Source organism: Carcharodon carcharias, chromosome 7 (genome assembly GCF_017639515.1).
Source record: "Carcharodon carcharias isolate sCarCar2 chromosome 7, sCarCar2.pri, whole genome shotgun sequence".
NCBI lineage: Eukaryota > Metazoa > Chordata > Chondrichthyes > Lamniformes > Lamnidae > Carcharodon > Carcharodon carcharias.
The window spans coordinates 36,017,004-36,029,896 of record NC_054473.1 but is presented as its reverse complement, the minus strand read 5'-3'; the positions used below and the strand labels follow the sequence as shown (position 1 = coordinate 36,029,896).

Here is a 12,893-nt window from a genome sequence, read left to right as displayed (position 1 = left end):
GCCAGGTTGTAGCTGTACTGGAACATCTTGATGCGAGGTATGGCAAGTTCTGGAGCACAAGTCTTTAGTACTGTTGCTGGAATATTGTCAGGGTTCATAGCCTTTGCAATATCTGGTGCCTTCAGCTGTGTCTTGATATCATGTGGAGTGAATCAAATTGGCTGAAGACTGCTGTGGACCTCCAGAGGAGGCTGAGATGGATCATCCACTTGGCACTTCTGGCTGAAGATTGTAGCAAATGCTTCAGCCTTACCTATTGCACTGCTATGCTGGGCTCCTCCATAATTGAGGATAGGGATATTTGTGGAGCCTCCTCCTCCTGTGAGTTGTTTAATTGTCCACCATCATTCATGACTGGATGTGGCAGGACTGCAGAGCTTAGGTCTGATCCGTTGGTTGTGGGATCACTTAGCTCTGTCTATCACCTGCTGCTTATGCTGTTTAGCATGCATGTCATCCTGTATTATAGCTTCACCAAGTTGACACCTCAATTTTAAGTAAGCTTGGTGCTGCTCCTAGCATGCCCTCCTGCACTCTTCATTCAACCAGGATTGATCCCCTGGCTTGATGGTAATGGTAGGGTGGGGGTTATGCTGGGCCATGAGGTTACAGATTGTGTATGAGTACAATTCTGGTGCTGCCAATGGCCCTCAGCACCTCATGGATGCTCAGTCTTGAGTTGCTGGCTCTGTTCGCAATCTATCCCATTTAACACGGTGGCAGTGCCACACAACACGATGAAGGATATCATCAGTGTGAAGGTGGGACTTTGTCTCCACAATACATATTTTCCTCTTTGAATGCAAATTCTCATTGTATCACTCGGTATTTTTTAACCTCTTCTAACAATAAAACTCTTTCATAACACCAATTTTATTAGTGAGCTTTGGAAAAAATAAACACATTATTTGGCTTGTTCTGGCTCAGTGTGATATTTCACCCATTCTTTTGAATAGCTTATTTAAAAATGCAAATTGTCCCCTTTACACTTCACCTTGTAACTTACCTAATTAACATTTCAAACCTACTTCTCTTCTATACGTCAAACCATCTAGACCAGCTGGCTTTAATCCAATTAAGACACACACACATACATACACAGACACCAAAAACTCTATTTTAAAATCATTTCCAATAACATTATTGTATCTTCTTGATGGCATTTATCTGGTCTACTCTGCTGTGCCTGATCTCACTAGCACTTGGCACTGGGAGTAATCCTGAGATTACTACCTTTGAGGTCCTGCTTTTTAATTTATTACCTGGATCCCTATATTCTGCTTTCAGGACCTCACCCCTCTTTTTACCTATGTTGTTGGTACCAATATGGCCCACGGCCTCTGGATATTCACCTTCCCCCTTCAGAATGTCCTGCAGCTGCTCAGTGACATTCTTGACCCTGGACCATGGAGGCAATATAGAAGAGTCATACGGACCCGAAATGTTAACTCTGACTCTCTCTCCACAGGTGATGTTAGACCTGCTGAATTTTTCCAGCATTTTCTGTTTTTGTGTGAGGTAATATACCATCCTGGTGTCACACCTGAGGCTGCAGAAACGTTTAAGTATTCCCCTTACAATAGAATCCCTTATGACTATTGCTCTCCCACTCTTTTTTCTCCTCCTCTCGTGTTCAGCTGAGTTACTCGTGGTGTCAATGACTTGGCTCTAGCTGTATTTCCCTGAGAAACCATCTCCCCCAGCAGCATCCAAAATGGAAAATTGGTTAGAGAGGGAGATAGACTCCAGGAGACTCCTGTACTGCCTGCCTACTGCTTTTACTCTGTCTGGCTGTCACCCATTCCCTTTTTGCCAATGCACTCTTTATCTGCAATGTGATATCACTGTACGTGCTATCCACAAAGATCTCATCCTTGCAGATTTTCCACAGTGACCCCAGCCGCAGCTCCAGCTCTGAAATGCAGATTTCAAGTAGGTGCAGCTGGAGACATTTCCTGCACATGTGGTTGCCCTGGACACTGGAAGGGTCTCTGACTTCCCACATCATCAGGAGGAGCAGCATTCCACATAGCTGCACTGCCCTGCCATGACTTACCCTTAAATTACTCTCTTTACTTTTACTTCCTCTAGTTTAGAGAATATTAAGGACAGTAGAAATACTCACCAGCTCCTACTTACCAAGATCGACGCTCTTCTTTCTGAGGAAAGGTAGAAATTGAAAGGATCAGCTCCTTTCCTCTTCACCAAACCCCCTCACTCCACCAAACCCCAACTTAAATGCTCTCATGCAGCCCAAAGCAGCACTCCAGTGCCCCTGACATGGTTAAACATCTCAAGACACTTCACAAGAATGTAAGGAGACAAAAATTGACACCGAGGCAAAGGAGGAGACAATAGGCCAGGTGACTTAAGTGGCATAGCAGAGTGTGATGTCCTAATTAAAATCCCCATGTCAGCAAAAACGTTAAGTCTATTGGTGGTGACATTATTATTTTCTTGTCTGAAACCATCGAGTGCTTTAACATAAAGTACTTCCCCAAGAATTTCCTCCGCCTTCAAATGTACTATCGTTCTCCAAGTCTTTCTTCCTGTTTAGTAGCAATAGTAATGTTCAAATGCCTGGTTCGAACTATTATGGCATAGTTAAGTGACAGAGTGCAAATATTAGTTAATGTTCTAGGATCATGAAGGATAAGAGAATATTGTTAACTTTAGCACACAGGTATTTGTGCAGTGTGGTATGGTTTACAATGTATTTAAACAGCTTATATTTCACCCCTTTCCTATTTCTACTTAGTTCTGTCGAAGGGTCATGAGGACTCGAAACGTCAACTCTTTTCTTCGCCGATGCTGCCAGACCTGCTGAGTTTTTCCAGGTAATTTAGTTTTTGTTATGGTTTACAATGTGTTGTGTGTGTGCAGTGAGGCGGCACTTTGGTAGTTTGTCGGTGCAAGCCAATAGGAGGCGGCTTGGCTGATCCGCGCCCCTCCTCGCACTAGGTGTCAGCGGACGGCAGTGGGGAGGGAGGAAGTTGTATTGTTGACTGCTCTGCTCACCCAGGAGAAGAGCACCACCAGCGTCCCGGGGCTCACTGTCTCTCTCTCTCTCTTTTTCTCTTTTCATTTATCGCTCACCAAACCCAGCAGCCCGGTCATGGCGTGTTACCACAGACCGGACGCTAATACCCTGCAGGCCCTGAAGGACATGGCCAACACTCTGAGGATTCACTCCATAACTGCCACGACCGAGGCCGGATCGGGGTAGGTGTCCAGCCGGCGGATGATTGAAAGCCCAAGGGTGCCGGATGGCGGCCTCGAATGGGATGTTTTTACCGCCCCCTCCCCCTCCCCCTCCCCCTCCCCATCCCCCTTCTCCCTCCCCCTCCCCATCCCCCTTCTCCCTCCCCTCCTCCTCCTCCTCCTCCTCCTCCACTACCGGCGGCCTGAAACGGGGCGGGAAGCTGACCTGCGATTTAAATCTTAACCGTCACCGTATGTGTGAAGTTTAAAAAAAAAATAAACCACCCAAACCGACAGGGGCAGGGAGTGAAGCGAGAACAGTCTCATCAAGATTTATTATAAATGATAACGATGAAATAAATGGTGGTTGTTGGCTGTGTTGTGGGGCCCCGGAGCCGGGACGTGGCTTCTCGCTGTGATGGCGGCCGGGGAGAGGAGAACATGTTCAGCTCGGCTGTTCCTAACCCTCTCTATTCATTTTTATTCTTTCACGCCCCCTCCGTCTCCAACTCCCAAGAATCTGGGGACCAATAAAGCTACAGAGCCCTATCCAGCCGCAGTCGTCAACAGAAAAAGAAAATTAACTTGCACCTGTAATTTGTTATCTATAAACATTTTTCTGTGTATGCACTCGGTTTGAAAAGTTGTGGCTCTGGTTATGATCTATGAGAGACGCCTCAAAAAACACAGACGGGTTTAAGGAGTTTGATTGGTGCTTATGTTTCAACAAGTCAATAAACGTGGAATTTTTAAATATTCAAAGATTTAAGCTCAGGTGGCAAGCACTTATTTTTCATAGTTCTGCTTAGTTGATTTGGTTCCCTGTGCTTCCTGGCTACGAAGCTAGGTTGCTTATTGTGCGCCAATTCTTGGCCAATCTCACCTGAGTATTACTTGATCATCTTGACGGAAGCTGATGCGAAAACCTGTTCTTCCTCTGTCATTGAAACGATAAACACGATTTACCGTGTTCGCCTATTTTGTGATTCCTGTGTTATTTGAAGCATGGCGCTTCCTTACAATCAATTTTTGGTGCAGGGCTACCAAATATAAGACAGGTATGTAAGTAATGTAAGGTTATGCCAAGACAGCAATTGCATGACTTGAACAGTTTCAAGTTTACCCCAGGGTAAGTAATGTTCTTCAGTGAATAATTTATTAAACTCTGAGCTATACGGATAAAGTAGATCCTCAATCTGTGTTCAATTGATTATAGTTGGGGGCACTACAGTTTGTTCAGTGCCAATGGTCAGGGACATGTAAGACAGGTACCATTCTTGACTACTTGGTGATTAATGCATGTTGTCAATGTTAGGTGAAAACAGGAAAGGCCTCAGTTGTGATGCTCCTTTAGTTGAATAGTTGCCAGCGTGCATGGGCAAGGAAAGGCTATTTAAGAAAAGCTCTAGTATTTATATATCCATACTGACAAGAAATTAATGCCTTCAATAAAGATGTGGAAGCTGGTGAAGGATAAGAAGCTCAGGCTTTCAAGAATAGATTGAGCTTTGAACAATTCCTATTTGGTCTTTTTGGACTACCCCTAAATAAAGAGCCATAGTGAAAAGGCAAGTGAGACTGAAGCAAAGTAGAACTGAAAGCACCAAATGTAACATTGGAGTACTACAAAATGGTATTCTATAAATTTGGAGAATTAATTTCCAATTGCATCGGGTTGTAAAACTTCTTTTCCTACTGTTTGCAATTATAGTACAAAGAATTAGTTTATGCACAATTGTTACTATTGTAAAATGAAGATCTCACAATTTGTAACCCTATTTCATTTTGCAGCTTTTTCTCGTTTCTACTCTTAAAGGCCCTGTCTCTACGTGGAAAATAATTCCATGGACGCAGGCAGATCCCCAGTATCACTGCTTGCAATATAAGTCTCGACAGTGAACAATTTGAAAAATGGGACATCACAGCCCTCAATCTTATTCTTTCCCAACTTTTCAAGTAGTGGTTCCAGGATAATGATCAGAATCAGCAACTGTGGCTGCCATGTTTCTGTACATAGTCTCAGGTGTTGAGGCCAATGGTAGAACCTGAATTGCTGTCCCAGTTGAGATCAGCTAACTCAGCACTGAGTAGACATCAGGTCTGGGACAGTCTAATGTATATTGCGTTTATATTGTCTCTATTTGAGTCATTGGGGGAGCACAATTTCACTTTTGTATGTTGCCTCCCCCAAAACCAAGGAGGCACAAAAGCACAATTTGATGTACTTAATTCCTTAAAGAGGATTGATTATTAGAAGAAAAATATTTTGAAGGTTGATTGAAACATAAATGTTGTGAAATAAAGAAATTGTTCAAAGAGCTTGTGTCTGTTGCTCATAAAGTAGCATATTTGCTAATTGGAGCAAACTGAGCACCTTTTTACCATGGAAAATTAAGGTAATGCTTCAGAATCTGTGTGGAATGGATCTTAACTGCCTCTAATCCAGAAAGGAGAGTGTCAGAGAAATAATTGGTCATCCATATTTTCATGCTTGCATAAATATAGGTACATTAGCATGGTGGCTATGTTATGGAGTAGCAATAGAAGCCTAGACTAATGATCTGGAGACATGAGTTTAGATCCCACCATGGCATCTGGGGAGTTTAAATTCAATTAAATAAGTCTGGCATAAAAGGCTAAGTACCAGTAATGGTGACCATGGAAACACTGTCTTGTTAAAAAAACACCTGGTTCACCAGTGTGTTTTAGGGTGAGAAACCTGGTGTCTGTGCCTGGCCTATATGTGACTCGAGATCCACAGCCATGTCCTCGACTCGTAAATGTCCTCTGAGATGGCCTAGCAAGCCCCGAAGTTATAACAAAGAGTACTGACCACCATGTTCTGTAGGTCATTTAGGATAGGTAATAAATTATGGTCTTGCCAATGAGGTCCACACCCCATCAATGACTTTTGTGAAAAAAATGCAGTATTTTACTTTTGTTCTTAATACCTATGTACTGTTCCAGGTTTAGGTCACATTAAAAAGACACAGAATTTGATGGATACATGGTTAAGTATAGCATGAAATGATTGCTCAAGATTGGAGCATGTAAAACATTAATATTTAACATGCGATATGTCTAAGTACTCAAGTTCCGTTTGAGATTGTGTCTGATGGAACTAAGGATTTCAACAAAATGCAATGTGCTCTAACCTGCATGAAAAATATTTACTAAAAACAAATGTGGTATGCATTGCTTTTCCAACTTATTAATCTGGTGAAGTGATGTACAAATTTATGTTCCATAAGCAAATGAATGCTTCTGTTTATTTAACAAATTTAAAATATTATTCATCTGTTAATAACATATTTTTGTGGGTAGCTGGCATTTCCTTTTAAGATACCAGCAAGTGAAAATCTGACACCATAAACATTAACCAAGATAATGTATATTTGTAAACAAGTTTGAATTTTACTTAGCAAAGATAATCAACCAATAGGAATACTGGAACCTGTGGCATAAAGTAATTCAAATTATTGTTTTGTTTAGTTTGTGTAGCTAAAATTACACCATGTACCTTTTTCAATTTGCCTTTATACTTGAAATATAAAAATGACACAAAATGAAACTTATATATTTTTTAATGTATTTCCCACTCTAGGAAAGAGCTTCTGAATTATTTTTGCAAATAAGTCTGCTATTCAAAAAAGTGTGCTTTCAGTTCGTAATTATTTAAGAACTAATCTGACTGTTGAACTAATAGTTGTTCTACATATTCCCAAATTTTTCTTGTTGCTAAAAGTTGTACACAAAAATGGATACTGCGCAGTTTTAAATTTATTCCAGTAATGCAGATCTCAAAACCGACTGTGTTTTTTCATACAAATTTCTGGAATAACATTTTTGCTAGAATATTGGATTGAGATTAAACAGATCTAAAGTAATTGCCTACTCTGAAAGGAAATGCTGCAAAGTTGAATTGTTGATACCAGAGCATGAACTGTGTGAAGTGTCAGCATGCTGTTTGATTTACAGACATCCTACATCATGCTGTAGTGCAGCCGAGATTATATCTGTGCTGTTCTTCCATGTCATGAAGTTCAAACCACACGACCCTAAGAACCCTAACAATGACCGCTTTGTACTCTCGAAGGTAAGAACTGCCGCTGTAAACATTATAAATGTATGCATACATTTTGCCATCATGTCTTGTATGAAAATAACCATAACACTTGCTCTATACTTGAGTTATCAATTTGGTGGGTCAGGAAGACCCATTACATTTTAACTACCGCAAGTATTCAGTAAGAAAGCAGTAATTCAAATAAAATGTTGTAATCTTTGTAGTGAACCATGGAACTAAAGCTTAGCAGATTATTATATAGGCTTTGGTATAGTAATTATAAGGATGGGGAAGATGTAATAATGTGAGATTTTATTGTTGAAAAAATAATGTAACTAAGATTTTGAATGAGAGGCATATATGTAATGACCTGCCTTCTGTCACACATTCAATATGGTTTAAATTATAGAGATTATACAACTCTTTGTGCTGATTTTCAAAACCAATTTAATCTGAAGTACAAAATAACTTTCATTTATATCTTTCCAGAGATATATTGCATATGAAATTACTTGTCAACTGGAAGGGGATTAGAGCATTGTTGCTACCTACTTAAATAAAAGCAAAATACTGCGGATGCTGTAAATCTAAAATAAAAACAGAAAATGCTGGAAAAATTCAGTAGGTCCGACAGCTTCTCTGGAGAGAGAAACAGAGTTAATGTTTCGAGTCCGTATGACTTCTTCAGAGCTAAAGAGAAGCAGAAATGTGATGGCATTTATACTGTATAAAGAGGGGGATGGAGTAGGTAAAGCAGGATAGAAAGTCACCTATAGGTGGGGCCTAAAGAGAGATTGATAAAGATATCATGGACATGAGACAAAGGGAATGGCGAAGACTAAAGAAGGTGCTGATAGTGGCATAAAGGTAAGAAAGCAGAATGTGTTAATAGCAGAACAAGGGCCAGCATTCTGAAAGGGCAACATAGAACAAGTGACAGGTGGCCCTTTTGGTGGGGGGAGGAAGGGGGAAGGTTGGGGAAAAAGGATAAAATAAGGAATAAAAATAAGTTAAAAAAAATTAAAAAGGTATGAAGATAGAGGAGAGAGTTCATGGTCTGAAGATGTTGAACTCGATATTAAAACTGGAAGGCTGTAAAGTGCCTGGAAGATGAGGTGTTGTTCTGCCAGTTTGCGTTAGGCTTCACTGGAACATTGCAGCAGGCCAAGGACGGACATGAGAGCAGGATGGCCTGTTGAAATGGCAAATGACAGGAAGGTCTGGGTCATGCTTGTGAACAGACCGAAGGTATTCCCCAAAGCGCTCACCCGGTCTGCTTTGGTCTCCCCAGTATGGAGGAGACCGCATTGGGAACAGCACATGCAGTAGACCAAATTTGAAGGAGGTGCAAGTGAAGCACTGCTTCACCTGAAAGGAATATTTGGGCCCTTGGATGGTGAGGAGGGAGGAGGTTAAGGGGCAGGTGTTGCACCTTCTGTGATTGCATGGGAAGGTGCCGTGGAAAGGAGATGAGGTGTTGGGGGTGATGGAGGAGTGAACCAGGGTGTCACTGAGGGAACGGTCCCTACAGAGTGCCGACAGTGGGGGTGAAGAGAAGATGTGTTTGGTGGTGGCATCATGCTGGAGTTGGCGGAAATGACGGAGGATGATCTTTTGAATGCGGAGGCTGGTGGGGTGAAAAGTGAGGACAAAGAGAACCCTATCATGGTTCTGGGAGGGAGGGGAAGGGCTGAGGTCAGAGGTGCGGGAGATGGATCGGACATGGTTGAGGGCCTGGTCAAACACTTCAGTTGGAAACTTCGGTTAAGGAAGACATGCCAGACATGCCATTTCGGAAAGTGGCATCATCAGAACAGACACGATGGAGGTGAAGAAATTGAGAGAAAGGGGTGGAGTCCTTGCAGGAAGCAGCATGTGAGAAGCTGTAGTCAAGGTAGCTGTGGGAGTCGGTGGGCTTGTAATGAATGTTGGAGGACAGCCTATCCCCAGAAATGGAGACACAGGGGTCGAGGAAGGGAAGTGTCAGAGATGGAATATGTGAAGGTGAGAGAGGGGTGGAAATTGGAAGCAAAATTGGTAAATTTTTCCAGGCCCAGACAGCATGAAACAGCACCGATATAGTTATCGATGTACCAAGAAAAGAGTTGTGGGAGGAGGCCTGAGTAGAACTGGCACAAGCAATGTTCCGCATATCTCATAAAGAGACAGGCATAATTGGGGCTGATGTGGGTACCCATTGCCACATCTTTTATTAGGAGGAAGTGAGACAAGTTAAAGGAGAAATTGTTCAGTGAGAGAACAAGCTCAGCCAGACTGAGAAGAGTGGTGGTGGATGCGGATTGTTCTGGCCTCTTCAAGGAAGAAGCGAAGAGCCCTCAGACCATCCTGGTGGGGGATGGAGGTGTAGAGGGATTGGACGTCCTTGGTGAAGAGGAGGCAGTTAGGGCCAGGGAACTGGAAATTCTTGATACAATGTAGGGCATCAGAGGAATCGTGGATGTAGGTGGGAAGAGACTGGACAATCAGCGAGAATGGAGTCCAGATAGGAAGAAATGAGTTCTGTGGGGCAGGAACAGGCTGACATGGTGGGCCTACTGGGACAGTCCTGTTTGTGGATTTTGGGAAGGATCTAGAAGTGGACTGGGGTTGGGAAACTGAGGTTGGAAGCTATGGAGAGATCTCCAGAGATGAGGCCAGTGACAGTTCTGGAAACAATGGCTAGATGTTCGGTGTTGGGGTCATAGTCCAGGGGAAGTAGGAAGAAGTGTCAAATATATATATATATATATATATATATATATATATATACACAAAAAACTGCGGAGGCTGGAAATCCAAAACAAAAACAGAAGCAGAAATACCTGGAAAAATTCAGCAGGTCTGGCAACATCAAGGGAGAAGAGCACAGTTGACGTTTCGAGTCCTCATGACCCTTCAACAGAACTGAAGAAGTGTCTGACAGTTGGCACTCAGCCTCTGCAAGGCAGAGGTCAGTATGCCAGACAGCAGCACCACCCTTGTCGCCAGGTTTGATAACAAAGTCAGGGTTGGACCTGAGAGAATAGAGTGCAGCAAGTTCAGAAGGAGACAGGTTGGAGTGAGTGAGGGGAGCAGAGAAAGCTGATGTCACGCTGACAGTTCTCAGTGCAAAGATCAATAGCAGGTAAGAGGCCAGACAGTAGGGTCCAGTTGGAGGGAAAATACTGGAGGCAGGTGAAAGGATCCGTTGAACAGGGGGAGGACTCATGCCCAAAGTGAGCATGGAGGCAAAGGCGGTGGAAGAAGAGTTCAGCATCGTGCTGAGCCTGGAATTCATTGAGGTGAGGGCGTAAGGGTATGAAACTGAATCCTTTGCTGAGTACAGAACGGTCAGATCAGAGAGGGGAAGGTCTGCTACATACTTGTTTGTTTAGTTGAAACATTTGCAAGTACAACCAATAGCTCATAAATCTTCTGATCTTCTAATAAATAAAAATAATTAGTCATGCTTACTTATTAAGTTGTCATCTTTAACATGTTTTTAAAATTGGATCCAGAAAGAATAAGGGAAGAGGACACTCAGTGCGTGCATGCTGTGTTCACTCAACGTTATTACAATCACATAGCTCTTCCTTGTGGCTTTTCCTTGGCTGGTTGATACTACGTAATAAAGCTGAAAAAAACCTTTAGTTAATATTGCTGCTGGTATCAACAAGTAAGCAGTCCTATATTAAGACTGGTATGTAAGATAATTAGCTTGAAGTGAATAAAGGACAGGAAGCTCCATTTGTGCTAAGAACAGTGCATTTAGTGCTAATTAGAGCTAAAGAAGCTGGGTGTTCAGGACCTGTAGGCCCCTAACAAGAGTAAGTTTCTGTTAACAAAAAAGGGCTATAAAATTCTTAGTTCTAGTTACTATAACATTCACATCTAAAGAAAAGGAAGACCATTTAGCTAATCATGCCTGTGTCACTGGCTCTTTGCTAGAGCTTTCCTAAAACAAAACTAATACCACTGTCCTCTCCCCAGTATCCTTGCACCTTCCTTTGTTTCAAATGATTATCTGTGCATCTGTTATTGTATATTGGTCTCTGCCTCTGGCAAAGCATTCCATGCTTTAAGAAATTGCATTGTAATGAAATTTCTCCTAACCACTCTCTTCACTTTCTTATAATTTTTAAGTTGATCATGTTTTGTCACTGACTTCCCAACCAGAATAAATTTTCCCCCAATCTACCTATCAGAAACTTTGCACAATTTTAAAAGGTGTCTATAAAATCTCGCCTTACTCGTCTTGAGTGAAAATAGTCATCATAAATCTAGTCTCTTCTGATAACAGTAGTTTATTTTCCCTATCGTCACCATGATGAATCTAGGCTGATCTGTTGACTGGAATGTGCCATGTATATGTACTGCATGTGGCTGTACGATGTATACTAACTGCAGCCTAACCATTACTTTATCAATTTCTCTTTACCCTTACACTCTTGGAATAGTTATACCATAACTTTAAAAAGCCCATGGACCCAAAATTTCTTGATGTTGATACAGTACAAGCCAGGAAAGAAGCTGGAATTTGGAATGGGGCCAGTTCGTGTGGTATTCACCCTTTTTCACATGATGAAGTGTGGTGGGTACATTTTATGCCTTCTCATCATGTTAATGTCAGAAGAGTAAGCGGGACAATGTCACTTACCAGCTGCTCCTCCATTGGCCCCCACACAATGGAGTTGGAGCTCCATTGTGTTCTGATTAACTTCAGTTAATTCTGTTCCAGGGTGCCAGATTGTACCCTGACATAAATGGGCCCCTAATACCAGTCTCTTAATGGTGATTAAACACACAGCAATCAGTTATATTTAGAAAAATTGCTACTATAAATGGATCATCTATTTTTAAATAATCTCCATCTTCAGGTCGAAAAGCTCCTTCCTTGATGGAGTGACAGAGTGCTGTCCTGACGTTTCTGGCATACTCTCTCTCCCGCAACAGGCTGTAGGTCCATGGAGTGCTGAAAATAGTGGGAGCAGCCAATCCCTTTTAAGCAAAGAACCCTTTTGACTGGGTTTGGAGACCGAGCAAGCCTGGTACAGATGCCAACTAGAAGTCTGGTGGTGGAACGAGCATTCAGAAATTTGTGTTCACGTTTTGTTTTTCTTTTTGATTTCAGCATTATTGCAGAGTTGGGCAAAAAGAAACAACTGATCATCTTATCTATGACAGAGTTACTTTATGAAGTGCAAGATGCATATTTAAGGATGCGTTTCAGAATTCTATTTTCTTGGTTTCAGGGTCATGCAGCTCCAATTCTGTATGCTGCCTGGGCAGAGGTTGGTTACCTGAATGTAGGTCAGTTACTAACATTGAGGAAAAAGGGTTCCATTCTTGAAGGGCACCCTGTTCCGGTGAGTCTCAAGAAAATATTTATTTACTTTTGGAAGATTTCTGAAAAGCAGAGAAAATCTAAATAACTGAATTGCATTCTTTCTGCATTATTTTGGGAAATGGGAGTAGAGAGTGTTGCCAATTAACTTCCCCAGGCTCTTCAAATGCTGTTATGGAGGAGGCATAATCTCATTCCTGTTACAACCTGCTTTTAGAAAACAAGAAGCTGAAGAAAAAGTGAGAGGGGCTGCAGACCTTTAGATACTTCAAGCGGGGGTGGGGGTGGGTTTGGGGGATTGGG

The 12,893-nt window shown here is 42.1% G+C and overlaps 1 protein-coding gene across 1 annotated transcript in view; it reads left to right on the top strand.

Moving 5' to 3' along the window:
• Positions 1-2,956: 2,956 nt before the first annotated feature.
• LOC121279919 (transketolase-like) overlaps positions 2,957-12,893 on the top strand; it is a 45,747-nt gene continuing 35,810 nt past the window's right edge. The window contains exons 1-3 of the mRNA XM_041191483.1: positions 2,957-3,222; positions 7,180-7,297; positions 12,499-12,612. Coding sequence (XP_041047417.1) covers positions 3,116-3,222; positions 7,180-7,297; positions 12,499-12,612 — 339 coding nt within the window. The 5' untranslated portion in view covers positions 2,957-3,115. The remainder of the gene's footprint in view (positions 3,223-7,179; positions 7,298-12,498; positions 12,613-12,893) is intronic.